Here is a 24,972-nt window from a genome sequence, read left to right on the forward strand (position 1 = left end):
TGATATACTCCTTGATGGAGTTGCCTATAGCCATTCCCATTGCTTTCTTGAGTGGAGTTTCTTCCGCCCACTTATTAAATTACTTAGTGGCAGCAAAGTCCCAAATGTATTCGTTCAAGGGCGAATGGATAGGTTCGATGAGATTAAGCCTCAAAGTGCGGAACGCTTTAGACTTTACCTCACTCGTGGCCAGAGATAGTTTGAAATATCTTGGAGAGGATCTCTAGGCTTAGTAACATAAGGGCTTAAGTGAGGAATGGTGGGAGTCACTAACTTAGGCCTAGCTAGCAACTCAAAATAGGCCAAGGTTCCATCTGATAGGCCCATATCTTTAGTAGGTCCCTTGATTTGCTGCACCTTATCACATGACAAATTATTGACCACACCTGCCTTGATGATCCCCAAAAACTCAACACCATAATCAGGATGAATATCAAGTGATTGAAGGGATGATTTTTCAACCACCACATTATCACCACATGGATTCTTGCCCACTAGATTATCAAATTTCTGAAGATCACGATCAATTTCCTGCAACTTAGCCAAAAAAGGATCACCACCTTCAAACTAGCCCGAATTTTTCACTCCAAAATTTGATTCAAAAACGTGGACTTCCCAACAAAGTATCTCCTTTAGACACAGAAGCATAAGCTGGAATTTGGCCTCCATTAAGGAATGACTCAATATAAGGAGTGCACTTGGAGGAAACTTGATCCCAACCAACTATTGGGTTAGTACCCGATACTGAAGATTGATTGGGAGAGATAATCTTCCTCATTAGTGGCTCCATCATGAGTATCCATTGCCATATTTGGATGATTCACCTCCGGGGGAGTGTGGCCAACATCCTCCGCTCTCAAGGTTGAGCCACCACCTTTCTCGACTGTCTTCCTCCTTAAAAACTGTCAATTTTATCGTAATAACTAGGGACAAAAACTATAGGTTTGTTATAGGATCTTTATAGGGACGCATGTAAACTTTGCCCATATTGTCTCTGGTCAGGAGACAGGGTACCTTTGCTTTGAATCTATAGCACATAATCATTATCATCATGGTCTAGGCAACTACACCAATAACAAATATTAGGCAGTCGTTCATACTTGAAACTAACCCAAACCTTGTTCCCATTCTCCAAAGTCACCACACGACCTCGGCATAGAGGCAAGGAAACATCCAGAGTAACCCTGCATAAAACTACCTCCCTCCTTATTAGCACATCCCGTGGATCAACACACTAGCTCAATAGTATCACAAATACTTTCAGCAACAGTCAGGATTACTGAAAACAAACAAAACAATGTGGTCCTCAAGACTACGAATCTTAAAGCCATTGGTTGATCGCCAAAGCTGCCTAAAAGTTCTAGCCACCACATCCATGTTTAAGACATGTTTCGTGAACAACTTGACAGCTATAATAAACTCAAAAGAATGAAATTGATTTCTAAGGGTGAAGCCTACACCTTCTCTTTCGTTGAGAGAAAAGTTGCTCTAGTTGAGAGAAAGGTTGCTCTAGTTTTTTGTTAAGTTCTCCATGAAAGAAAAAATAAAAAACTACTGTTTCCCAATAAAACCATGAAGAAAGAACCCATAAGCTCAAGAGACATGCTTGTTAAGCTCAAGAGACATGCTTGTTGCCTCTGGAGGACTAAACACCTTCAAGATAAATGGGACAAAACAATTCTACAGCCTAAGAGAAGATGGTTGAAAACCACTCTTTCATAGAAACTAAGAGACAAACACTTGTTAGTTTATTATTTGTTCATAACATACTACATCTATGAAACTGTACTAAGTTTTATTCAACTTTTAATTTCACTTTTCAGCCTCACAAATAAGGCAAGTTAATACAAACCCCAAGAGAGTCACTTGCTGTAGATTTAAATTAAATCAATTTTTACTAATAACACAGTAGAAAATTAGGGGTCGGGAAAGGAAAGGAAGAAACCAACTCTGTAAATTGTAAGTGTACATATATATATCACCAATAACTCACAGAAAATACAACTATTAGATGAACGACTAATCCAGATATCTACATATTCCCATACATTCTTTTGCCCTTGATTCAGCAGATAATGCATGCATGCCTTTGCAACTCTATGTTCATGCCGCGAGGAGCCTTTGGATATCCTTCTGAAATAATTTATGCAATGAATCAGAGAAGCATACAACAATTCCTTCCAGTGCTCTTTACATATGACAAGATACACACTCATTATCAAAAACTAAACAATTGATCTGAAGTTTCCATGCCAATTAGTCTCAGAAACACAAAAAGACCTTTATGTACACATGCCATCACATGATACCAATGATTCATTGGCCTTTGTATCTTAAACTCTCACATAGTACCATTGATATGTCACAAAAGAACGAAAGGTTTCAATTTCAGAACTGATTCTACCTAAGGGTGCTGCTTTGATAACTATGTAAGTGAATTAACTACCCTTAGCATCAAAACAAACTCCCCCCCCCCCCCCCCCCCCCAAAACAAAACAAAAAAAAAGAAAAAAAGTAGAGGAAATTAAATCAATGGCGAGTAACGGCCTTATTAAATGTAAACTAACCAGAGAGTTTTGTAGTGGCTTAAATCTCAATCTTGGTTGACTACATAAATTATAAAGTTCTGAATAATGTGTACTTATGGATTGAAGGTTATTAATACTTCGAAACTTATACCTGGTAAACAACAATTCTAGCAGAAGTCAACAATTCATACCAGATCCCAAAAGGTTCATCCATTTACTAAAAGTCAACTTGGAGGAGTGAAATGCCATCAATAATCATATATTTTGAATGGATTGCAGTGAAGAGCAAATGTAAACACCTGACCATCATATTAGGGGTATGAAACCTTAATATATACTAGAATACTAATAAAATTTCCTCAACCAGTAAATTTGGGAAACCATTAGATGCATTTGAAACATGTTATGTAACGCAGGAGCATAACCAAAAGTTATCTTAATATTTCATTTTATATTTTTAGTGGATAATTTCAGATTGTAACGTAGTTATTTGTTTAGTTTGGATTGGTATTTGAGTTTGGTTAGGATTAGTAGTTTATCATTATCATTTGTTTAGGATTATTGGATTAGTATTTAAGATTGTTTAGGATTATCAAATTAGTATTTGAAATTGTTTATGATTTGTTTAAGAGAGTTTATCCTTATCTTTGTGATTCTTGGAAGCTACATATAAAGTTTCAGATGATTTCTTTTGTAGGACAGACTATTATTATTATTATTATTGAGATTATTTGCAGAGATTGCATCTTATTTGTTTGGTGGTGATTCCAAACATCTTAGGTGGGAAGCCTAAGGTTCTTCAATAGGACTAATCTAGGTGAGAAGCCTAGGTTGTCCTACATCAACTTGGTATCAGAGCCCAACCCGATCACCCCTTTCAGCAACCCAAAATCACAACTGACAACCCACTGCCATACTCACCACCAGAAAACAAAAAAAAAAAAAAAATTCAGATCCACAACTTCAACCTAACAGATTAAGAACAAGAGAGTTGAAAGCCAACACCATGCCGCCGATCCCACCAATGGAATGACACCATTGCACAACCCACTGCTGAAACACTGCCCGCCGCCATGCCACTTCACGAAGCGTTGCGATCTGACTCAACAGCTGTGATCTCCACCTTCGAGTGCCGCTGATAGTCATCGCCGACAAGCCCATGCCGCCTCTTTGCCGTCAACTCCAGCGATGTTTTGTGATTGCTCCGCCGCTTCTTCTCTTTTAGTTTTCCTTTGTTTCTAGTTTCTTTTAGGTCTCGTTTGGGATGAGGGAATGGAATAGAATAAAAAGGAATGAAAAGAATAATGTTAGAATATTCTTTCATTCCCTTATTTGGGAGTTTAAGTGGGAGGGAATGGAATGAGTAGGAGGGAACACTCATTCCTCTCTATTCCCTTAAAACCTCAAATTTTCATTCCCCCCGAAATTGGGAGAAATGAGAGGAAATGAAATTAGATTTAATGATTTTTTTAACTAAAACTCTCAAAATACTCTTATATATTCAACCATTTATTTTAAAATAAGGGTCTAATAGTAATATTGTCATAAAATAATTCCATTACATTCCCTCCATGTTGCTCTCAAACAAAATTACTTACATTCTATTCATTTTCATTTATTTCCATTCCTTTATTTTAAAACATCCAATAAGGTTACTTAATTCCATTCCATTCCATTCATTTTCCTTACTTAAATACATTCCATTCCATTCCATTCTTTTCTATTCCCTTATGATCATTCCATTTCATTCCCTTATGAACTCCCAAACAGAGCCTTAGTTTCAGTGTTAAATGTTTCAGTTTGACATGTTACTGTTTGACACTAGCAAATTTTAGTTTTACATTGTCGTCTTTCTTTATTGTATTTCAAAAAAAAAAAAAGTCAAAAGACAGAAAAGTTCCAGCAGACACTAGAGTTCAATTACAAGTCACGCTTATCAAGCCCCACATAATGATCAGTACAGAGCACCAGCCAAAGCCCAGATTACCAAGCCCATGTTCATTTCAGATTGTTGAAAGTCCATTCCAGTGAATCATGGTAATCTCAGAAGCACCAATATTTGATGGACGTCCAAATCCATGGACCTTCATTAATTGGTTAGATGAGATGGATCAATTCTTTGATCAAATATGTTTGCCAGATGCTAATAAGGTTAGGTTTGCCAGGTTGAAATTGAGAAGTAGAGCTAGAGACTTTTGGCGTAGTATTGAGAATAATCTCAAAGGAAGGAGCAAGCTTGCCATAACTGATTGGAATGAAATCAAACAAATACTTAGAGAGAAATATGTTCCCCAATGCTATCAAGAGAATTATCAACATCAATCCTCTCCTGGGACTTTTCTACACCATAGAGACAGTATTCAGCAAGGAAACACCTCATCCTTCCATCAAGAACTCACTGCCATAGCTCAAGACTTAAGAAAAATAATGGTTTTGCTAGACTCTTCTACTCAGAAAAAGGATGCTCAGGTTCCACCAAAGACTAATGTTGAAATAGAGATACAAGTGCTAATAGATGATGTTTCAACATTCATGCAGCAAGAAGAACCTATTATAGAGTCTACACAAGAAGAGAAATTTCAACAAGTGAGCGAAGATTTAGAGGGTGCACTTGATGTGGAGGTTGATTTTGATGAAAGTGGTATTGAGCCCTTCATGATCCATAAGGTTGAGAAACATCTACAGGTTGTTGAAGTCCAAAAGGTTGATACTATGATTCAAGATAAAATTGTGCCTGTTCAACACATTGATTTTGTATTTCCAAAGGAGTTCTATGGTGTCATGGAATTGAAGGTTATTCTACTCTCAGTGCTTCGTAGGGTGATTTCTGATCTGAAGGAAGTATTAAGCACCAAGTCTTAATTCTTCATCACTACAAAACTTGAGGTCGAGTTTTCTTAAACCAGGGGAGTATAATGCAGGAGCATAACCAAAAGTTATTTCAATATTTCATTTTATATTTTCAGTGGATAATTTCATATTGTAACGTAGTTATTTGTTTAGTTTGGATTGGTATTTGAGTTTGGTTAGGATTAGTAGTTTATCATTATCATTTGTTTAGGATTATTGGATTAGTATTTGAGATTGTTTAAGATTATCAGATTAGTATTTGAAATTTTTTATGATTTGTTTAGGAGAGTTTATCCTTATCTTTGTGATTCCTGGAAGCTGCATATAAAGCTCCAGATGATTTCTTTCGTAGGACAGACTATTATTATTATTGAGATTATTTGCAGAGATTGCATCTTACTTGTTTGGTGGTGATTCCAAACACCTTAGGTGAGAAGCCTAAGATTCTTTGGTAGGACTAATCTAGGTGGGAAGCCTAGGTTGTCCTACATCATTATGTTTTTAAATTTAGTAACACTCTTTTTCAAAGCTCTAAGTGTTAATAAGCAGGTGATCTAAAAAAGATGGTAGCTCTCATGTTAACCTCCAAACATGACCTAGTTTGAAAATTTTTCATTTTATATATCTCCTTTTTTTTTCTTTTTTTCATTTTTTCTGATAAGCCATTTTATATTTCCTTCTTGTATTATGAAAGTGTGTCATTTGGCCATATCTCCAAAGAAATTACACTAGTTTTTTTAACAGTCAGGAGTCTTGGTATGTTTCAAATACGCTAAACAGATTCATCACCATTGTTATTTCAACCGGTATATAAATAACAAGGAACTTCCAAAACTTCTGAACCGAATGCAAAGAAAAAGGGAAAACAATACCTCAATTTGAAAAGGTGATGTTGTTGGTGGGTATCTTTCAACAACTTTACCATTTTTGTCCACCAAGAACTTTTCAAAATTCCACTTTATAAGATCACCTAAAAACCCTCCAGCACTCGATTTCAGGAACTGGTAAACTGGAGCTGTACTTGGCCCATTGACATCAACCTGTTGTGCACAATTTATGGTATCTGAGTACTGCTCTCTGCACATTATGTTATATATATAGAGAAGAACAATGCATTTGACACACCTTATCAAAAATTGGGAATTCTGCTTTAAACCTTGTACAAGCAAACTGCTTGATTTCTGGGTTTGATCCAGGTTCTTGCCCACCAAACTGATTGCAAGGGAAAGCTAGAATCTCCAATCCTGCAATGAGAAAACAATTTAGGAGTACTATATTTATGAGAAAAACAATTTCTTCCTTAAAAATTTTCCAAGTGTGTCAAAGAAAAGATCAATAGGATTTATCAATAATCAACACAAAATCTTTTTTTTTTCTTCTGGAACTTCTCATTTGCATTACATCGAAATGACTTATGTTGTCCTAAGTTTGAATAAAACGATGATTGATCAGATATACCCGAAAGATATCATAGATTTGCAGGACCAATAAAATTTATCACAACTATCATCTCGTAGTTGTGGACCATGTGTTGGCTGTGTATGAGATATATAGTAGCAATATTATGATGAATATATAGTTCATGCCTCGCAGTACATGTACCAAAATGCAGCAATGGAACAGGGAGGGTTGATGCCACGATGACTTGATAGCATATTTTTATGACAACTCGATACAGAAATACAACCCAACATGTTTAACTGAACTCCACATACATGAACATTAAAGGTAAACATAGTTGACAGCCACTGAAAACTTGCTTGATTTTGTTATACTAAAATATGCACCTGGATGTTAAGGATTAATAAAAATAAATGCCTACAAATACTAGGAGACTTTATCAATGTTGTCCTGTTTATACTTGAAACTTTAGAGTTTCTTCCATCTTCAATTTGATTGCTATGAATATGGAGAAAAAAAGAAGAAACTTAAAATTTATGGGCGTCTTTGGATACATACTCAGGAAGACATTTTCTGATAAGTTAAACATAAACAGCCAGACACATCAATTATGGTTCAATTGGGTGTAAGTACCAATTTTTCAAAGATCTTTACAATAATTATAAATACATCGGGGAACTATCTCCAATTGCCATTGTATACCTTGAGTTTTGTACTTCTCATATATATGAGACAGTTCTGAGTAATTTCCAGTCGTCAAACCACTGTGATTAAAAAAAAAACCAGTTATATCACAAATTGGAATGACTGACATAGAGACAGGGATTTTCAATAGTTTAAACAAAAGAATTTCAAAGCTGCAAATCATCAATTAGGCGTGCATACCATTTTGAAGCAACATTGACAATCAAGAGAACCTTTCCCTTAAACTTGCTAAGAGAAACATCCTTCCCATCGATATCCTGCATCAACAACCTCCATGCATAAGCACGATATACTATTTTACACGTTCTTCCCGAAATTCAATTGTCCTAAATTTTTTTGAAGATATAAGCAGTCCCCATGGGAGAGAGATAGAGCAGCCTATGAGTCTTATAATTGTAAGTCCAAGCTAAAGTTCACAACACTATTTTCCTTTCTAAACAAACAACATTAGAAACCACATGTACATATTCTTTTTTAAATCAATAAAGAAATTAGCAATGTAATGACAATTGAATTCACTTCAAGTCATTGATACCAATTCACATATACACCCATCCAAAACAACTAGACTTTTTTGCCTAAAAAACACACACACCAACTACTAGACTTTCGTTTCTCAGCGAGCCAGCTATAAAGTGGCTATTTCTTCCTTACTTGTCCAAGTGCACTAATTCAAACATTTAGATATTTTCCTTTTGTCACATCTAATTAAATGCTTGAAACTCCTATATACACACACCCATTCAATTACATGGCATAAATACTCTCAAATGCTTGTAATTCATTCAACACCCAATACCCATAAGCCAGAACTCAAAAACATCAAAGAAGAGTCCAAATTCAAACAATAACCATAATTTAAAACTACAAAGAAAGAAAAAAGTGAAAGGGAACAAACAAAAAATGAGTTCTTTATTGTTCCTCAAAACACTTTTACTTTGACATTGAAATCATAGATAGTCTTCTCTGTAGCGGCTCTGGCGTTGACTGAGAAAGAACGAGAATTGAGAAGAAACCCAGGAAAAGTTGAGGATTGCAAGGAGAACCCATGTTGAGAAATGGCTGATTTGGAGGACCGAAATGAGGTTTTGATGGATGGGATCGATAAGGCAATTGAAGTCCATTTTGGAGAAGTTGGAATCATTTTGGGTTGCAAGCAAGCATGAAGAGAAGCAGAGAAAGGCATGGAAGCCATTTTTTGTCTGTTTGTTTTGGTTTGGAACTTTGGCTTTGGAGTTCGGAGTTGCACAACGTAATCAATCAAGGAGCTTGCTAGTTAGTTGAATGTAAATCGTGGACTCCAGAGTCCCGTAGCTACTTCAGTGGAGCTTGTGCTTACACGTGGTATTTTATATGTCATCTCCCACACGGGTCACATTGTATAAACAAAATTCGAAGCAATCTAAAATTTGATGGTTGACTAAGACATTTGCAGCCAATCTTACTTCCATAAAAAATGGACTAGTATTTTATTCTACTGATAAAAAATACGGTTATTAAAAGCGAATATTTTAAGTTGAAACTCTATAAAAACAATTATGAGTAATGTTATATATACTAACTTTTTCACAATTTTTTTATAACCAACTTGATATAGTTTTAGCATTTTTCTAATAATTATTAGAAAGCAAAAGTATGAAGTTAGTGGTAGGTCTATGTTAGAATTATTAAGAATTTTTCATATCAGTAGTTTATGAGAATGTTGTAAAATAATTTGTGTATGTAGCATTACTCAAATTTTATTTATCTTATTAATTGGGAAGATAATATGTAAAATTCAATTATCTAAATGTCCATAAATTTAAGATTTTATTATAACTAAAATTATATTATTAATTAAAGTGAGTTTGGGTTAGGGGTTAGCGCAACTAGTAAAGTTTATTATTATAGAATAAGAGACTAAAATTCAATCTTCACTTATACTAAAAATCAATTGATGCTGATGAGTGACGATAAAGAGTAATGCAAATGATAAAATACAATTTTCTTTTAAAGTTTGAGATTGTTTTAATTTTTGTCCTTTACAATTCAACATTTTCATTTTGCCCTATATGTTTAATTTGTTTTCATATTGACCATTGCATTGTTTGATCTTGTTTTCATATTTGTCCTTTATGTTTCAAAATTTTCATTTTCATGTAGGATCAAACTAATTACTGAATCAAATATAAAGGGTTAAACATAAAATTGAATCATACATGCAAAATGAAAATTTTGAAATATAAAGGCCAAAAATGAAAACAAAGTCAGACATAAAGGGCCAAATAGAAAACTAAATAAAACATGAAAGGCCAAAATGAAATTTTGAAAACATAAAAGGCCAAAACAAAAATAACTCCAAAATTTAAGGACCAAAAATGTATTTTAGTCTAACTATGAAATTAGATTATCATATTTTTGGTTAGTGTAAATTTTATTAATGTTGTTAGATCATTAACAACTACGTCAAATTTCTTTTCTTTTCTTTTTTTGAAAAATAATTACAACATGCTACTAACCGTGCAGCTAGAACATTTTCCCCTCTAGACCCCCAAACATTTTGTGCATAAGGAGGTGCCAATTCAGCTACAAGGCCTTTGACAACTACGTCAAATTTCAAGAGATCTAAAACTATGATGAATTTCACATGTACGTCAACACATGATTAAATAACTATGAGACTTAGCTTGATTCCTTGCTTCAATTTTCTCAATTTACACATAATTATCTATAGGAATCGTTTCTCTCTCTTGACTCTCTTTAATATATACTTTATATTCAATCACTATAATGAGAAAAACTAAAGATATTTTTTATAGGTATAGAGAGAAAACTAAATTATTTGTTCAATTTATCTCTACTTGCCCATCAAAGTAAGAATTACTTAAGAAATTACTTCTCTATTAACCAATAGTCAAGGATATGTAATTAAGTCCTTATCAAATATCTAACTTCACATTTACATTATCAAACAGAAGTGAATAAAATTCTCTATAAAAAAAAAAAAGAAAAGAAAAAAAGAAGTGAATACTATTTTGAAGCAACATGACCACCTTATCATTATTACTACTGAATGTTTCATGTATAAACATGGGTTACAATCTCATTTTGTTAATGTTTAAGTCTTTGGTTGGTGTCTACAAAGAGTAAAATTCAAAGGGAGAACCAATATAATGGCCATAATAATGGAAACAGGAAAGGCAAAGCGATGGAAGATTGGCAAACATTGATTATTGTGGTAGGCACATATAGATAGATGAGTACATTTAGGGGGGGGGGGGGGGGGATTGGATTTGTGGCGAAGTCTAGAAAAGGCCTAAGAATTTTTGTTCGCAGTATTAGTTGCAGTATTGTGATAGTAAGAAAAATATTAAGTTCCTATTTGTGAGGGAGGTTATGAATCAAGCAAGAAAGATGGGTTTGCAAAAATTAGATTTTGTTAATCACTTCAAAGGAAATTGAGGGCCTAATTACTTGTAGTTTCTAATCTGTGGCAATGTGTAACTATATTGTAGGACATAGGAGATATGGGCATAAAGGGGTGAGAACATGTGTTTTCGTTATTCTAAAAATTTCTAAGGCATGTTTGGTAGATTCTAAGAGCATCTCTAGCAATGTAGTCAAATTTTCACATTATTTGGAGAGCAAACATTTTTACCTACTTACTTTTCAAATACATTTTTCAACCGACTCTTTATTTTTTCTCTATATCCCATTTTAAATATTATTACTTCATTAATTTTTTAATATTTAATCTTAAATATGTTTTTCTTTCTAATATCTCCCCACAAACCCGATTTCTTCCCAAACCAAACTCTACCTATAGTCCCACACAAACTTGAGAGAAAGAGAGAGGAAATCAATCGACAGCATGCTTCCATTGCCACTATCGTCCTTGCCTTCTGTTGTTGTGCTCATCCACCCTCCAAGATTGTTGCTCCACAACTTCTCCACACAACTCCACTACCTAGATCAAAATTCTCCCCTCCACTCTAATGGCCTTCCTCCCATCCCCCTCTTTCTTTTTATTATTTTTTTTTTTTTGCCTTAAGCCCAACTCAAAAGAAAAATGGAAGGTCACCGTTTTGTTATGAGAAAAGTTTTAGAGAGAGAGAGAGAGAGGGAGAGAAGTTAAGGTGCACAAAGAAATTATTTTTCAGGGGAAACCCTATAGCGCTTGGCCTAGCGCCAATTGATGAGATAGTGAGGGACTGACAAAGAATTGACCAAGCTAAGGTCGGTAGTCGAGAGTTGTTAGTGCCTTTGGGGAATCCGCTACCGTATGCTATTTGGCGTCTGAATAAGTTTCAAGAGAATCCTCAGAAGGAATGATGATTCCTTGGGATTCTAACGAAAATGGAAATGCATGTAAATTGGTGAAACAATAATGATTAAAATCCCATTAAAGAAATACTATAAAAGTGGAAGGAAAACAGGGAAGAGGGGGATTTTTTTTTGGCTATTGGAGAAAACAAGAGGAAAAACATAGGGAGGAGAGGGAGAAACACAAAAGGAAGGGATTGTGAGCAACAAGAGAGGAAGAATAACTGTGAGAAGGTGAGGTTTATAGGTTTAGAGGTTATAAAAAAAAGATACATCTTGGACTATCTAGTTGTTGCTTGGAGTCCTACCCATAAGATTGCTAGAAAACCCACAAATAAATAAATTGGGAGCCCAAATCCTTCGCTTAGTCACCTAGTCACAGAAGGTTTAAGGTCCACAATAGTAATGTAATATTTATTTCTATGGTATCTCAAAAAAAAGAAGTCATTTTGTAATTTTTTAATGTTTTATTACATGGAATAGTAATTTCTTATGAATAGCTATTATTTAAAATGTAAAATAATAATTTTTTTTAAAGGGGTTGTAAATTTGTAATAATTATTTATTAGTAAGTGTAAGAATATCTAAAATTAATATAATTTCAAATATACAAACTTTTGATATGCTAATAGTAATTATATATATATTTTTTTAAAATCAGAAAAATACCTATTTCTCTCATAGAAATTATACCCTAAAGTTTGTGAAGTTTTCCTTTGAATCTTACGTCTTAAAGTTTCATAATTTTAATTTTACCGCATGATGTTATATTTTGTTATTAGTTGATCTAATAAAATAACTCTACCTAATTTTCATTATGTAACATGTTATCATTTGATTGGACGAACTGAAAACCGGCAATAAAAAGGATTTTTCCTGTAGCAAAAGTGTCTTTCTTCCTCCTCATTGCAGCTGGATTGTGAGAGTGAGAGAGAGAGAGAGAGAGAGATAAGCAGACCCCAAAAAAGAAAAAAGCTCTCTCTATCTTTTACAAATAATAATAATAATAATAATATCTTTATCTCTCTCTCAATCGGACGGCTATAATTATCTCATCCTCTTCCTGTGTCCCCCTTCCAGAAAACGTTTCGAAGTCACGGAGTTATGCAGGCGGATCAGACGGTGATAAGCTTGAGACCAGGCGGCGGCGGCGGCGGTCTACGTGGCACCAGATTCCTCCTCCCTCGCTTCGACTCTTCTTCTTCTTTTTCCTCTGATGTTCAGTCTCTCCGTCTCGCTCCCACACTCAAGGTCCCCTCCCTCCTCTCCAAAACCCTAACTTTTTACATACACTACACACACTTGCTCTTTTTTCACATCTATGTTTGATTTTATATATATATACGTGGATTCATGCATTGTTTCATTTTACAGATCCGAGGTTATGATTTTTTTTTTCGTTGTTTAAGGTGTCACAAAATCTGAGACCAGTTTCAAATTTTATGGGTTTTTTTTTTTTTGTCAGATCCAGAAAGTAATTCAGTGTTTTATGTTTAGTGTTGTTTTGATGTAGTGTGTAGTCAGACTCAGAGGTTGTCTTGTCTCTGTTATATTGAATTAAGTAATGGAGTTGTAGCAATTACCTTAGCTAAACCTTAAACCTCTCAAATTCAAATTCATTTCACTTTGATTTCGAATTATTAATCACGTTTTTTTAAAAAAAAAAAAAATTACTTATTAATGTCTTGTTACATTTGAAATCTCTAAGATTGGGCCTAATTTTGACGCTTTTTTTTTTTTCTTTTCATTATTTATTTTATACCTCAGATTGTAGTGTATTGTGATTTGAAATTTCTCTTATTCATCAAAAAAAGTGTATTGTGATTTCAATGTAAAACTTTTTCCCAACATATTTCACAATTGCCAAGGTGACAAGTTGTGAATGGTAGATGATATTGTGATGTATGTTACTCATAAAACATAGCAAATCATGGATTCTTTAAATTATATGCAATTTTAAAATTCGGTTGTCCCAATTCTTAGCTGGGCACTCAAGTGTGTGTACCTGCTGTAAATATGGACAAACAGCGATATGTGGGTTTAGGTGGGCATGCAATGAGCAAATCATGCCCATGAAGAAACTACATTACATGGAGAGTTTCAGGCATCATTAAGAACACTAAAGTACTAAGCATAATACGCACATAATCTTCCCAAAATTGTAGTTGATTTTTAGATCTTTATTTTCTTAAATCTTAATACAATTTATGTTGATAGAATTACTTACCAAGAGTTGTAGATTCTTCAGTGTTATGAGTCTAAAGGGGTAGAATAATTGAGCTATTCCAGTATGAGGGCTGTTTTGAAATATCCATTCAGTTTGGTCCAATGAATATTGCTAGAATAAATGATAGTTTACTGTTTACCTTTGTAGTGCCATGATTGGTCATACTTAATTGGGCAAAATTTGTAAAATAATATTACTTTAATAATTATTATTTAAATTGGCACTGTTTTGAAACTATTTGGGGATCAGTTTTTTCACTTAAAATATAGTGGAGTCATCTTAATCATGAAATTGTGTTCCAAAACACAATTAAAAAGTAAAAAGCTAGGTCCCCAAATAACTTCAAAACAATGCCAATATAAATAATTAATATTAAAACTATATTATTTTGCAAATTTTGCCTACATATGTGGAATTTTACAATGAATTAGTATGGGTGCATTCTTTTAGTCTTGCATTTTACAAGATTGTTATTATTGATTCTTGAGGAAAGTTGCTTTCTGGAATGAAATAATCATGCAAGTCAAATTTGGTACTTGACAGCATAATCTATTTGTTATTGTATATTAAGCCTGTCTTCTAGCTTTACTTGATTTTTACTTGTCAATAGTCAGAACTTATCTTTGTATGTTCAGATTTGGAGTTATACTGGACTTCTGGTTAAAATCTGCAATTATCTATTTATTTTTCATGAAATGTGAATAAAGGATGTTTTATCTTCCAGTTTGTGTGCAATTAGATGAGTCACTTGTATGCCTATTGAAGTGGCTCTCTATACTGATGCTCTGTTCTGTTCCAAACTTGTATTTTTAAAGCTTAGATGTGATTTACATCTTGTATACATCCTGTGTACTTGATGTTCATTTTTCTTCTAATGCAACTTATTACTTATCAAAATAAAGTTCCAGATTTTCCATAGGGTTATAATAAACTTTCATGCCATTTTCACTCTTTGTTTGTTTGCCTGTATGTATGTTTTTTCTGGCATATTGCTATATGATGAGTCATTAGAAAACTGCATGGTCTACATAATGACTTTGAATTGCTGTGTTGTAACTTGTAATAGAGTGGAGAGTTGCAGTTTGAAGATCGTGATCATGTCCGGTACACCCGAGACCAACTGTTGCAGCTTAGGGAGGTACTTGTCACAATGATTATCCTAGTAGTTTCTGTAACTTCAATTAGCAGAAGACAAAAATTTGGTAAATTCTTTTAATGTGTTACTTTATAGGAAACTCAGCTGCTGACCATCATGTATGACTAACAGTCATTAAGGTTTTCCAGTGGATTTGATGGTACTTGTATGTAATTATTACATCTTACTTCTTGCCTAGGTTGCTGCTATCCCTGAAGATATTTTGAAGATTAAACAAGAAATTGAAGCTGAGTTAGCTGGCGAGGATCAAACTTGGGTTCATTCAGATGCCAATGTGAGTTTAGCAAAAAATTTCTGATATCATTATAGTTTGTTTTATTAGTTCTTTACTTCTTTATGGTTGGAAAAATTGTCTGTATGGACCGTCATTTCTGTTGCAGAGAAAAATGTACACCTTCTTATTTTTTTAAAACAAGTTTGCTTGTGTGTTGGACTTATTTTTTGTGATATTTCACTATTTTGTCTCCTTTCTTTATTCATAGCTGTTGGGAACTATAATATTTATTTATTCTTTAATCTTCTTTAGTTGCAACCTCAATCCCAAAGTCGTTATTCTGAGTCAGACAACCGTGACTGGCGTGGCCGTTCTGCTCAGCTCCCTGCCTCTGGAGAGGAGAGACCCTGGGAAGCAATTCGAGATAATAAGGAATATTCTAACCAATTTGAGTTAAGGCCACAGGAATTGAACAATGGCCAGTATATCCAAGGGGTAACTTCTTACATATTCTTCTTCTTCTTCTTTTGTTTGCTCTATAGCAGAGAAATGTGTTTGTGTGACTGTGTTCCTTTTCCTGATCTTCTGATAATAACCTATGGAGTATGGACATGAGCTACTTCTTTATGTGGAATATTACTTCATCAATTTTGCTAAATTTGTGATGGGGGCCCAATGATATGGGATATTGGATATCCAAGATTGATAGTGTAGAATCAAGCTCTATTATTTGGTCCCATCTTAACCCTTTTTTTTTTTGTTTTTTATGTTTTGTGGAGTCCTTGAAGTGAAGTTGAATTTTAAACTTAGTTTTATCTTAATACTTGACTTTCAGTTAGCATCATTCTGACCTCTTGTGCTAATCAGGCTGGACCTGCTCCTACCCTAGTCAAGGCTGAAGTGCCATGGTCTGTTCAAAGAGGGACTCTCTCTGAGAAAGAACGTGTCTTGAAGACTGTGAAAGGGTAATTGATCCTCTAGTCACCATACTAGTCATATGCTTCTATGATTTATGACATTATCTTAAAATTGTTGCAAGGAAGTAAATATGGGTTATTTGCTTGAATTCTCCAATTAGTGGAAATTGTTCATGTGTAATTTTTTGGAACTGCTTGAAATGCTATATGGATGTGTCATGACATTTTTTTTTTGCATTTATGTATTCTTTTTCAGTATACTGAACAAATTGACCCCAGAGAAGTTTGATGTTCTGAAGGGTCAGCTGATTGACTCTGGAATTACTACCCCAGACATTTTAAAGGTTCTAATTGAACAAGTCTAAAATTCTTTCATTTGCGAAGTTATTTGTCATTTTATACAGTTTAATGAATTTGAGGGTTACATTTATATTGCAGGATGTCATCTCTCTGATATTTGATAAGGCTGTGCTGGAGCCCACATTTTGTCCCATGTATGCTCTTTTATGTTATGACCTTAATGAGAAGCTTCCTCCATTCCCATCTGATGAGCCTGGTGGGAAAGATATCACTTTTAAGCGAGTGCTCTTGAATAATTGCCAGGAGGCGTTTGAAGGTGCTGACAGCCTGAGGGCAGAAATCAGGCAGATGGCAGCCCCCGAGCAAGAAATGGAACGCAGGGATAAAGAACGGTTGATTAAGCTGCGAACTCTAGGAAACATACGCCTTATCGGGGAGCTTTTGAAGCAGAGGATGGTGCCTGAAAAGATAGTCCACCATATTGTTCAGGTCCTTTTGGAGTTCTTTCATTTGGTATTGCCTTTTTCTTACTGCAATTGGAATGCTTCCTAAAAGCATTGTTGTGCGTTGTATAGGAGCTTTTGGGACAAGAAGGTAAAACATGCCCAGCAGAGGAGAATGTTGAGGCAATATGTCAATTTTTTAACACCATTGGCAAGCAGCTGGATGAGAGCCCAAAATCTCGGCGGGTCAATGATAATTATTTCGGCAGGTTGAAGGAGCTGACAACAAACCCTCAACTTCTTCCACGATTAAGGTTCATGGTCCGTGATGTTCTTGATTTGAGGGCTAACAACTGGATCCCCAGACGTGAAGAGGTTAATTTTCCATTTCTTGTCAACACAATTTCTTCTCTTCTTCCTTTTTTTTTTTGGTGGTGGTGGGGGTTGAAGCGAGGGCTTGTTTCCAGCATGTTGCTGATGCGAGCATTTTCAATTTATTTTTTATGTTTAAGATTTTAATTTTTAATTTTCCTTATAATTTCTCTAATTTGGCAGGTGAAAGCCAAAACCATCACCGAAATCCATTCGGAGGCAGAGAAGAATCTAGGGTTGCGTCCTGGTGCTACTGCATTCATGAGAAATGGCCGTAATACAGGGGCACTTGGGGGTATGAGCCCTGTAGATTTCCCCCCTAACAGACCGGGTTCTGGGGGTATAATGCCTGGAATGCCTGGGCTTGATACTTACAATTGGGAGGTTCCTCGATCCCGATCAATGCCAAGGTCTAATGGTTCTGCTCCGATCCAGTCTGCCAGACACGTTCAGCCGCCTTTGATCGGCAAAACACCCACCCTCAATTCAAAGTTTTTACCACAAGGTAGTGGTGGTATTGTTGCTGGTAAAACAAGTGCCTTGTTGCAGGGTGGTGGTACACCTGTCGAACCAAGTTCTCTTTCAGGAATCAAACCTGTTACTCAAAACCCTAAGCCTGTAACTCCTGCTGCTGCATCAGTGGTACCTTCTCCTGAGAAGCCAATGGCTCCTGCTACAGGATCAATTCCTGTCAATTTTCATAGGAAAACTGTTTCCCTTTTGGAGGAATATTTCAGTGTTCGAATGCTTGATGAAGCACTACAATGTGTGGAGGAGCTAAAAACCCCTGCTTATCACTCTGAGGTTGTTAAAGAAGCAATTTCCCTTGCACTAGAAAAGAGCCCACCATGTGTGGAACCCATCATAAAGCTTCTTGAGTACTTGCTCAATAAAAATGTCTTAACTGCTAGAGATATAGGAACTGGATGCCTTCTTTATGGCTCAATGCTGGATGACATTGGCATTGATTTGCCAAAAGCACCAAATAACTTTGGCGAGGTTCTTGGGCAGTTGGTTCTGGCTGGGGGTTTAGACTTCAAGGTTATAAAGGAAGTTCTGAAGAAGGTGGAAGACGATAGCTTTCAGACAGTGATCTTTGGTGCTGCTATGAGAATCATTACTTCAAGCCCTTCTGGGCAACAGGTGGTGGCAGTGCAGGGAGCTGATATTCAGGATTGTGAGAGTTTGCTCCCTTGATTCAATTCAGTTTTACATGGTCGTCATGGGAAGCTGCCCAGCATTTTGTGAATTGCAGAATGCAGATATTGAAGAGTAGCTAATTTTGCTTTGCATACTTTTTTTTTGAAAAAATTTCTACCCCTATCATTAAATTAGGGAACTGAAATTTTATTGAGTTGTATATTTTTTTGGGGTTCCATGATGAGTTTGTTTATTAAGTGAGAAACAAAATACCTTTGTATTTTGCTCGAGATCTGGCTAATTCTTTTGTTGGATGTTCGAGATAAACAGCGTCATATGTGACCCAGTTGCATTAAATTTTGAATTCATATGTACCAAGTACTTTCTTTTTGTAACTGGCCACTTTGTCAGACCCAAATTTTCTCTATGGATGACGAAGACAGTTTTGTCTTTAGCTTCAATAAACGTCCACCTTATCTTTTGAGAATCTTTTATAGTATTGTTTGAGGATTTTCTTTCACACTTGCCATATTAAAAAGCTTTCATGGTTTTTGACATTGTAAAGGTTAACTTTTAATGGCTCTCTTGGCCTACGACTTCATTTGCCTGTCACCAGTGCTTGGTGACTCACGAAGTTGGAATAAGAATATTAAAAAGCAAGTGCTCAAGGGTAATGTAGAGAAAGCAATTCTAACATATATAAATATGCAGGAACTTGGTTACCAAGCTGATAACTATACGTTTCCCATTTTACTGAAGGCAGCTGGGAATCATTCTAGTTCTTGTATTGGGTTTGCACTCCACGGTTTGACGATAAAAACGGGATTCTGTGGTCATGCTTTTGTCCAAACTGCCTTACTAAACATGTATTCATCTCTTGGTTTCATTGATGATGCCTGTAAAGTGTTTGAGAAGATGCCTGTGAAAGATGTGGTTGCTTGGAATTCAATGTTAGATGCATACACGTCTAGTGGCCGGATGGATAATGCAACAGAACTTTTTGATTCGATGCCTTTGAAGGACCTTTCATCTTTCAATATCATGGTCTCCGGTTATGGAAGTGTAGGAAGAATAATACCTGCTAGAAGTATCTTTGATAAAATTCCTACCAAAGATACCGTCTCTTGGAACTCAATAATACTGGCATATACTAATGCCGGAGATATGGTTGAAGCACAAAAATTATTCAACGAGATGCCAGCAAAAGATGTCATAACATGGAATACAATGGTAAGAGGCTACATACACAATCAACTTTATGCCGTGGCTGCTGATTTGTTTGAAGAAATGCAGGCTGCAAATGTAAAGCCTGATTTTCTAACGATGACTAGTGTTTTGTCTGCCTGTGCTCATCTGGGGTCACTTGAAAGAGGCACTAAAGCACACATTTATGCTAAAAATCAGTGTCTTGACTCAAGTCCTCATGTCACAACAGCATTAATAGTCATGTATGCCAAGTGTGGAAGCATACTGAACGCCTTAGAGGTATTCTATAAGTCCCAATTTAAAGATATTTACTGTTGGAATGCCACAATTTCTGCACTCTCTCTGCACGGCTATGGATCTGCTGCTCTTGAACTTTTTGACAAAATGGTAGAGAGCTGCATAATGCCTGATGACATTACCTTCATTGCCCTGCTTAGTGCCTGTAGCCATGCAGGCTTGGTGGAAGATGGATGCAAATTATTCAATAGCATGGAAAAGGCCTTTGGAATCACTCCCAAGAGAGAGCATTATGGGTGCATGGTTGATCTTCTGGGTAGAGCCAAGCTTCTTAACCAAGCATTTCAACTCATACAAGCCATGCCATTTGAACCGGGGCAGTCCATCTTGGGTGCTTTGCTTAGTGCCTGTGTCATTAATCGTGACCTTGACACCGGAGAGAAAGTAATGAAGCTATATTTTGACAGTACTAGTCAATTAAGTGATGGGGAGTTTATGATGTTTGCTAACTTGTATGCATCATGTGGTAAATGGGAGGAAGCTAAGATGTGGAGAGAAAAGATGAATGACTTGGGCATTGCTAAGACGGCTGGGTGCAGTATTGTCGAGCTTAATGGGAGATTTCACCAGTTTTTGGCTGGGGAAATTGGCATTGACTTAAAGCCTTGAACGGGGCACATGTGCTGTAGCTGCAATAGTAATGAATTTTGTGCTAATGGAGTATAGATATATTACTTATTGTTACTTGTATTGATTTATGTGGTCCATTGGGTTGAACTGTGAGAGCTTTATTTGTTTGTATTGACATGATTTTCAACGATTAGGTATCTACTTAAGATCTTTTTATTAAAACCTTGAGAGGGGAATCACCATAATATATAAGTAGGGAGGTTGGTCAATTGGTCAAATGCATGTAGCGTCCTTATTAGAACAGCCTTTTTTTTTATTTATCATTTTGCTGTGAAAATTTAGAGATGGGAAGATTTACCGTAGAGAAAACACTAGGATAAAGTTAATTATGAAGAGGAAGTTTACCAGGACTGTCAAAGGGTGTGTACTAGAAAAGTAGATGTAGAAGTTTCAAAGTTCTTTAAGCAGAAAACGTTAAAAGGTTTGACAATTTTGTTATAAAGAGTTTAAGGAATCTTAAAAAACTGAAAACAACTTTAATACTAAAATTGAAATTATAGCTCTACAATTCAGACTGTTAACACTTTATAAATCTGTCCATTTGTCATTGTTGGAGGTAGAGTTTTATGTAGAATGTTTTTGCAATAAGCTTTATTTATTTATTTTTTTTGCTGAATGCAATAAGCTTTAAAGTTCTCGATGCGTAAAGCATGAACAATAAATTATTGTTTAAAGGCTCAAAATTACGACTTTAGTCTTAAAACTATTTACAACCAACTTTCAAGATCCCCTAAAAACTCTATAGTGAACTTATTAAAAAAAGAAAAGAAATTTTGGCAATTTTAACTAAAAGAACTTTAAGCCTTTTAAAACACGATTGCATCCTTCCAAAAGAAAAACCAAACAAACTCATATATATAAGTGTTATACTAATAAAGATCTATCGTTATTGTTCTACTTACTTCCTACTAGGGTTGTCCATATCCAACCGAACCCAATGAAATTGTCCGACTTGAATCCATCTGATCCAAATTTTGACCGATTTGATCATTATGGCATTTGACGGAGGTTCTGTGAGATGAAAATCCGACAAAGTTGGTTTGAATCTTGGTTTTGGAATTTTTTTTTTTTTTTTTTCCCATTTGGCCTTAAATTTTTAACAATATCGTTAGTGGTGATTTTTGCAAAACAATGTGGAAAAATAGTGTCTCGAGTTTCTAAAACTCAAGTTTCATGATAGAACTTACAGACCTGGCAAACATAAATTATCCACGTGGAATCCACATAGAACTCGAGTTTATAATACTCAAGTTCCTTTGTTTTTCAGTTTTGCGTTCTCCTCTGTTTTTCAGTTTTGCTTCTCTGTGTTTTAGATATGCGTTCTCAACTCCAAATCTCTGTTCAAATCGTTTTGCGTTCTTCGGATCAGCGTTTTCCAGTTCAGATTATTCTGGGTTCTCCACTCCAAATCTCTGTTTTTCTTCTTCAAATATGTGTTTTTCAGATCGTATTTTTCAAATCGTGTCTTCTTCTTCCTTCAGATCTGGTTCTTCAATTCTTCAGATCTTCATTTACTTCTCGAGTCTAAGAAACTCAAGTTCTTTGTGGATAAATTACTCCATCTCAGCACTAGAACTCGAGTCTTTGAGGCTCGATTTTGTCACCGAACTCAAGTTTTAAAGACTCGAGATGCTAGTTTCCTAAATGATTTCAAAACCTTGCTAACTAACAATATTCTCTCCCAAAATTATGCTAGCCTGCAAATTACCTCCTTGGTTTTGGCTTCTCTTAACCTGTTGAAGCCGATCCAACCGATATCCCCCTCTTCCTTCCTTTTCCATCAAATTCTTTGTCCAAATCTGGCAGGGATCTTGAGAACTCTAACCAGATATGGAGGAGATCTTGAGATCACCAACTAGATTTGGTAGAGATTTGGATATCTTCGACTAGATCAAGCAGAGATCTTGAGTTCTTTGACAAGATCCAACAAAGATCTCTTCACGTTGTTTACTGACTTCGATTGACATTCAACAATTGCCTATTAAGACTCAAGCTGTTTGAATTACCGTTCCTTCCAAGTCGACAATGGGTTCCATTCTTCCCCAATCGAAGTGATTGGTTTGAGTCTGAATTGAGCACAAACCATGAAACCAAACCTAGAACAACTAGTGGACACCCATACTTCCTAGTTCCTACAATATTGTCAAATTGGAGTGTCATTATTCAATATTTAACTTTGTGAAGTCATCTTTTATTTATTTACTAGTATTATTTCCGTGCGATGCATGGCGTTGATGAAGATTTATATGTAAGCTACTTTTTTAAATAATTAATTAAATAAGTAAATAGTTTTAATAAAAAAAATTGCATTAAATTCTTATTGTTTAGAGTTTGGACTTTAACTTAAATGGGTGCTTATTGTTTTGCTTCTTTTTAATGAACTTCCTTTGGCATAATATCTTGTACGTAAATTCAAAAGCAAAAAACAATAAGTAAGATGAATTCATTAGATTAAAACATAAGCATAAGTTGCATCTTGGGGGAAAAAAAGTGAAAAAAATACAACATGAGGTGCATTGTGTGGGATTTAATTATAGGAATAACTTTAATGGTTAAATTAAACAATTGTTTAAATATTATCCCTTAATTTGAGGAAATATATCATAATAAATAATATAAAATTAATTTATTAATTAGTTATTCTTAAAATGTTGATAATAGACTTTTAGTCAGAACAAAAGTCAAAAAGTGTTTTTTTCTTTTTCTTTTTTAGAAAGAAAACATGGGTTGTTGTTTGGAGTTTAAGTTTAGAATTTTTTATAATAGACTTTTAGTTTGAATAGAATTTAACTTTGTTGAAATATTTAAGTTTAGAAAATTTTGATAATAGACTTTTAGTTTAAATAAAATTTAAATTTACTGAAGTTTAAATGATAAAGTTTTAACTAAATTAAATAATTGTTAAATATTATCCCTTAATTTGAGGTAATGTATCCTAACAAATAATATGAAATTAATTTACAAAATAGTGAGAGTAGCCACTTGGTGCAACCACAGCCTCTAAGTCCAATTTTCATTGTATAGTACAGTATATGATTATTTGTTCCTAAAATGTTGATAATAGTCTTTTAGTTGGTGTAGAAGTTAAAAGGTGGTTTTTTTTTTTTTTTTAATATATATATATAAGAAAGAAAATGTGTGTTGTTGTTTGGGATTTAAGTTTAGATTTTTTTTATTTTTTATTTTAATAATAGACTTTTAGTTTGAATAGAATTTATATTTGTTGAAATATTCAAGTTTAGAAATTTTTAATAATAGACTTTTAATTTGAATAAAATTTAAATTTATTGAAGTTTAAATGATAGAGTTTTATCTAAATTAAAAAATTGTTAAATATTATCCCTTAATTTGAAGAAATATATCATAACAAATAATATAAAACTAATTTACTAATTAATTGTTCTTAAAATATTGATAATAGACTTTTAGTTAGAGTAGAAGTCAAAACATTTTTTTTTTTTTTTTTTTTTTTTTTTTTTTTTTTTTTAAAGAAAGAAAACATGGGTTGTTGTTTGAGATTTAAGTTTAGAATTTTTTATGATAGACTTTTAGTTTGAATAGAATTTAAATTTGTTAAAATTTAAATCATAAAGTTTTACCTAAATTAAACAGTTGTTAAATATTATCCCTTAATTTGAGGAAATATATCCTAACAAATATTATAAAATTAATTTATTAATTAGTGAGATTAGCCATTTGGTGCAATCACGACTTCTAAGTCCGACTTTTACCTATACTATCTATAAGAGTATTCCCTTCTTTGGACTAGACTTTTATGTGGTTCAGAAATACCCATAAATCATGTGTTTAATAAGGAAAAAACTTGAGAACAACCCGGTAAAAATATATCTCAAACTCCACTTAAAATGCCTACAAAATAGAACACTCCTACTAATCCATGTCTTCAAAAAAAAAAAAAAACTTATGTTAAATTAAAAATAAAATAAAAAAATTCTCAATCCACTTTGTATATTTCCTTCCAAGCCATGTTCCAACTTTTTTTTTTTTTTTTTTTACTTTACTAAGACTCACCAATTTCTTTTATTTAATTTTTAGGTTGTGTCATAATCTAAAAATTGAGATGAATGGAAAATTACGACACTAGACCAAAAACAAAAAAACCTCATCACACGTGTAAAGCACATGTGATGAGGCTATATAATTTGTTACACCACCATCCAATAACTTGTTATTGAATTCATATTTTGAAAATCTCACTGTTGAATTACATGCCTTATATGTTTTTAACATTCATTCTAATTTTCATGTCAATTGGATGTTATA

The 24,972-nt window shown here is 34.3% G+C and overlaps 4 protein-coding genes and 1 non-coding gene across 5 annotated transcripts; 4 read left to right on the forward strand and 1 right to left on the reverse strand.

Annotated features, from left to right (window-relative positions):
* Nucleotides 1–1,774: 1,774 nt before the first annotated feature.
* On the reverse strand, nt 1,775–8,800 carry LOC115974831 (phospholipid hydroperoxide glutathione peroxidase 1, chloroplastic-like). Its single transcript, XM_031095359.1, has 6 exons — nt 8,422–8,800; nt 7,665–7,741; nt 7,482–7,543; nt 6,504–6,622; nt 6,251–6,418; nt 1,775–2,133 (listed from the first exon to the last, which is right to left on the reverse strand). Exons 1-6 carry the CDS (start codon nt 8,677–8,679, stop codon nt 2,104–2,106), a joined length of 714 nt encoding a protein of 237 aa, XP_030951219.1. The 5' UTR covers nt 8,680–8,800; the 3' UTR covers nt 1,775–2,103.
* Nucleotides 4,224–6,244, forward strand: LOC115974830. The gene has a single exon (XM_031095358.1). The coding sequence runs from the start codon at nt 4,563–4,565 to the stop codon at nt 5,388–5,390; it is 828 nt and encodes a 275-aa protein (XP_030951218.1). The 5' UTR covers nt 4,224–4,562; the 3' UTR covers nt 5,391–6,244.
* A 3,837-nt stretch (nt 8,801–12,637) lies between the features above and the next one.
* Nucleotides 12,638–19,009, forward strand: LOC115974832 (eukaryotic translation initiation factor-like). Its single transcript, XM_031095361.1, has 9 exons — nt 12,638–13,037; nt 15,080–15,151; nt 15,348–15,443; nt 15,696–15,878; nt 16,251–16,348; nt 16,557–16,644; nt 16,739–17,089; nt 17,176–17,418; nt 17,599–19,009. Exons 1-9 carry the CDS (start codon nt 12,891–12,893, stop codon nt 18,610–18,612), a joined length of 2,292 nt encoding a protein of 763 aa, XP_030951221.1. The 5' UTR covers nt 12,638–12,890; the 3' UTR covers nt 18,613–19,009.
* On the forward strand, nt 13,777–13,880 carry LOC115978475. Its single transcript, XR_004088751.1, has one exon. It is a non-coding gene; the product is annotated as a small nucleolar RNA snoR103 (small nucleolar RNA).
* Nucleotides 19,010–19,113: 104 nt separating the features above from the next.
* Nucleotides 19,114–20,821, forward strand: LOC115974833 (pentatricopeptide repeat-containing protein At3g29230-like). Its single transcript, XM_031095362.1, has one exon. It carries the CDS (start codon nt 19,132–19,134, stop codon nt 20,665–20,667), a length of 1,536 nt encoding a protein of 511 aa, XP_030951222.1. The 5' UTR covers nt 19,114–19,131; the 3' UTR covers nt 20,668–20,821.
* Nucleotides 20,822–24,972: the final 4,151 nt, after the last annotated feature.

Source organism: Quercus lobata, chromosome 2 (genome assembly GCF_001633185.2).
Source record: "Quercus lobata isolate SW786 chromosome 2, ValleyOak3.0 Primary Assembly, whole genome shotgun sequence".
NCBI lineage: Eukaryota > Viridiplantae > Streptophyta > Magnoliopsida > Fagales > Fagaceae > Quercus > Quercus lobata.

Excerpts from the sequence above, each read along its gene's own strand:
- LOC115974830 (XM_031095358.1), top strand. The coding sequence starts at position 4,563 with ATGGTAATCTCAGAAGCACCAATATTTGATGGACGTCCAAATCCATGG.
- LOC115974833 (XM_031095362.1), top strand. The coding sequence starts at position 19,132 with ATGGCTCTCTTGGCCTACGACTTCATTTGCCTGTCACCAGTGCTTGGT.
- LOC115974832 (XM_031095361.1), top strand. The coding sequence starts at position 12,891 with ATGCAGGCGGATCAGACGGTGATAAGCTTGAGACCAGGCGGCGGCGGC. Across the intron at positions 17,090-17,175 it reads TAGTCCACCATATTGTTCAG|GAGCTTTTGGGACAAGAAGG; the intron begins GTCCTTTTGGAG and ends TGCGTTGTATAG. Across the intron at positions 17,419-17,598 it reads GGATCCCCAGACGTGAAGAG|GTGAAAGCCAAAACCATCAC; the intron begins GTTAATTTTCCA and ends CTAATTTGGCAG.
- LOC115974831 (XM_031095359.1), bottom strand. The coding sequence starts at position 8,679 with ATGGCTTCCATGCCTTTCTCTGCTTCTCTTCATGCTTGCTTGCAACCC. Across the intron at positions 7,742-8,421 it reads TCTATGATTTCAATGTCAAA|GATATCGATGGGAAGGATGT; the intron begins GTAAAAGTGTTT and ends TTGTTGATGCAG. Across the intron at positions 6,623-7,481 it reads TGAGAAGTACAAAACTCAAG|GATTGGAGATTCTAGCTTTC; the intron begins GTATACAATGGC and ends TTCTCATTGCAG.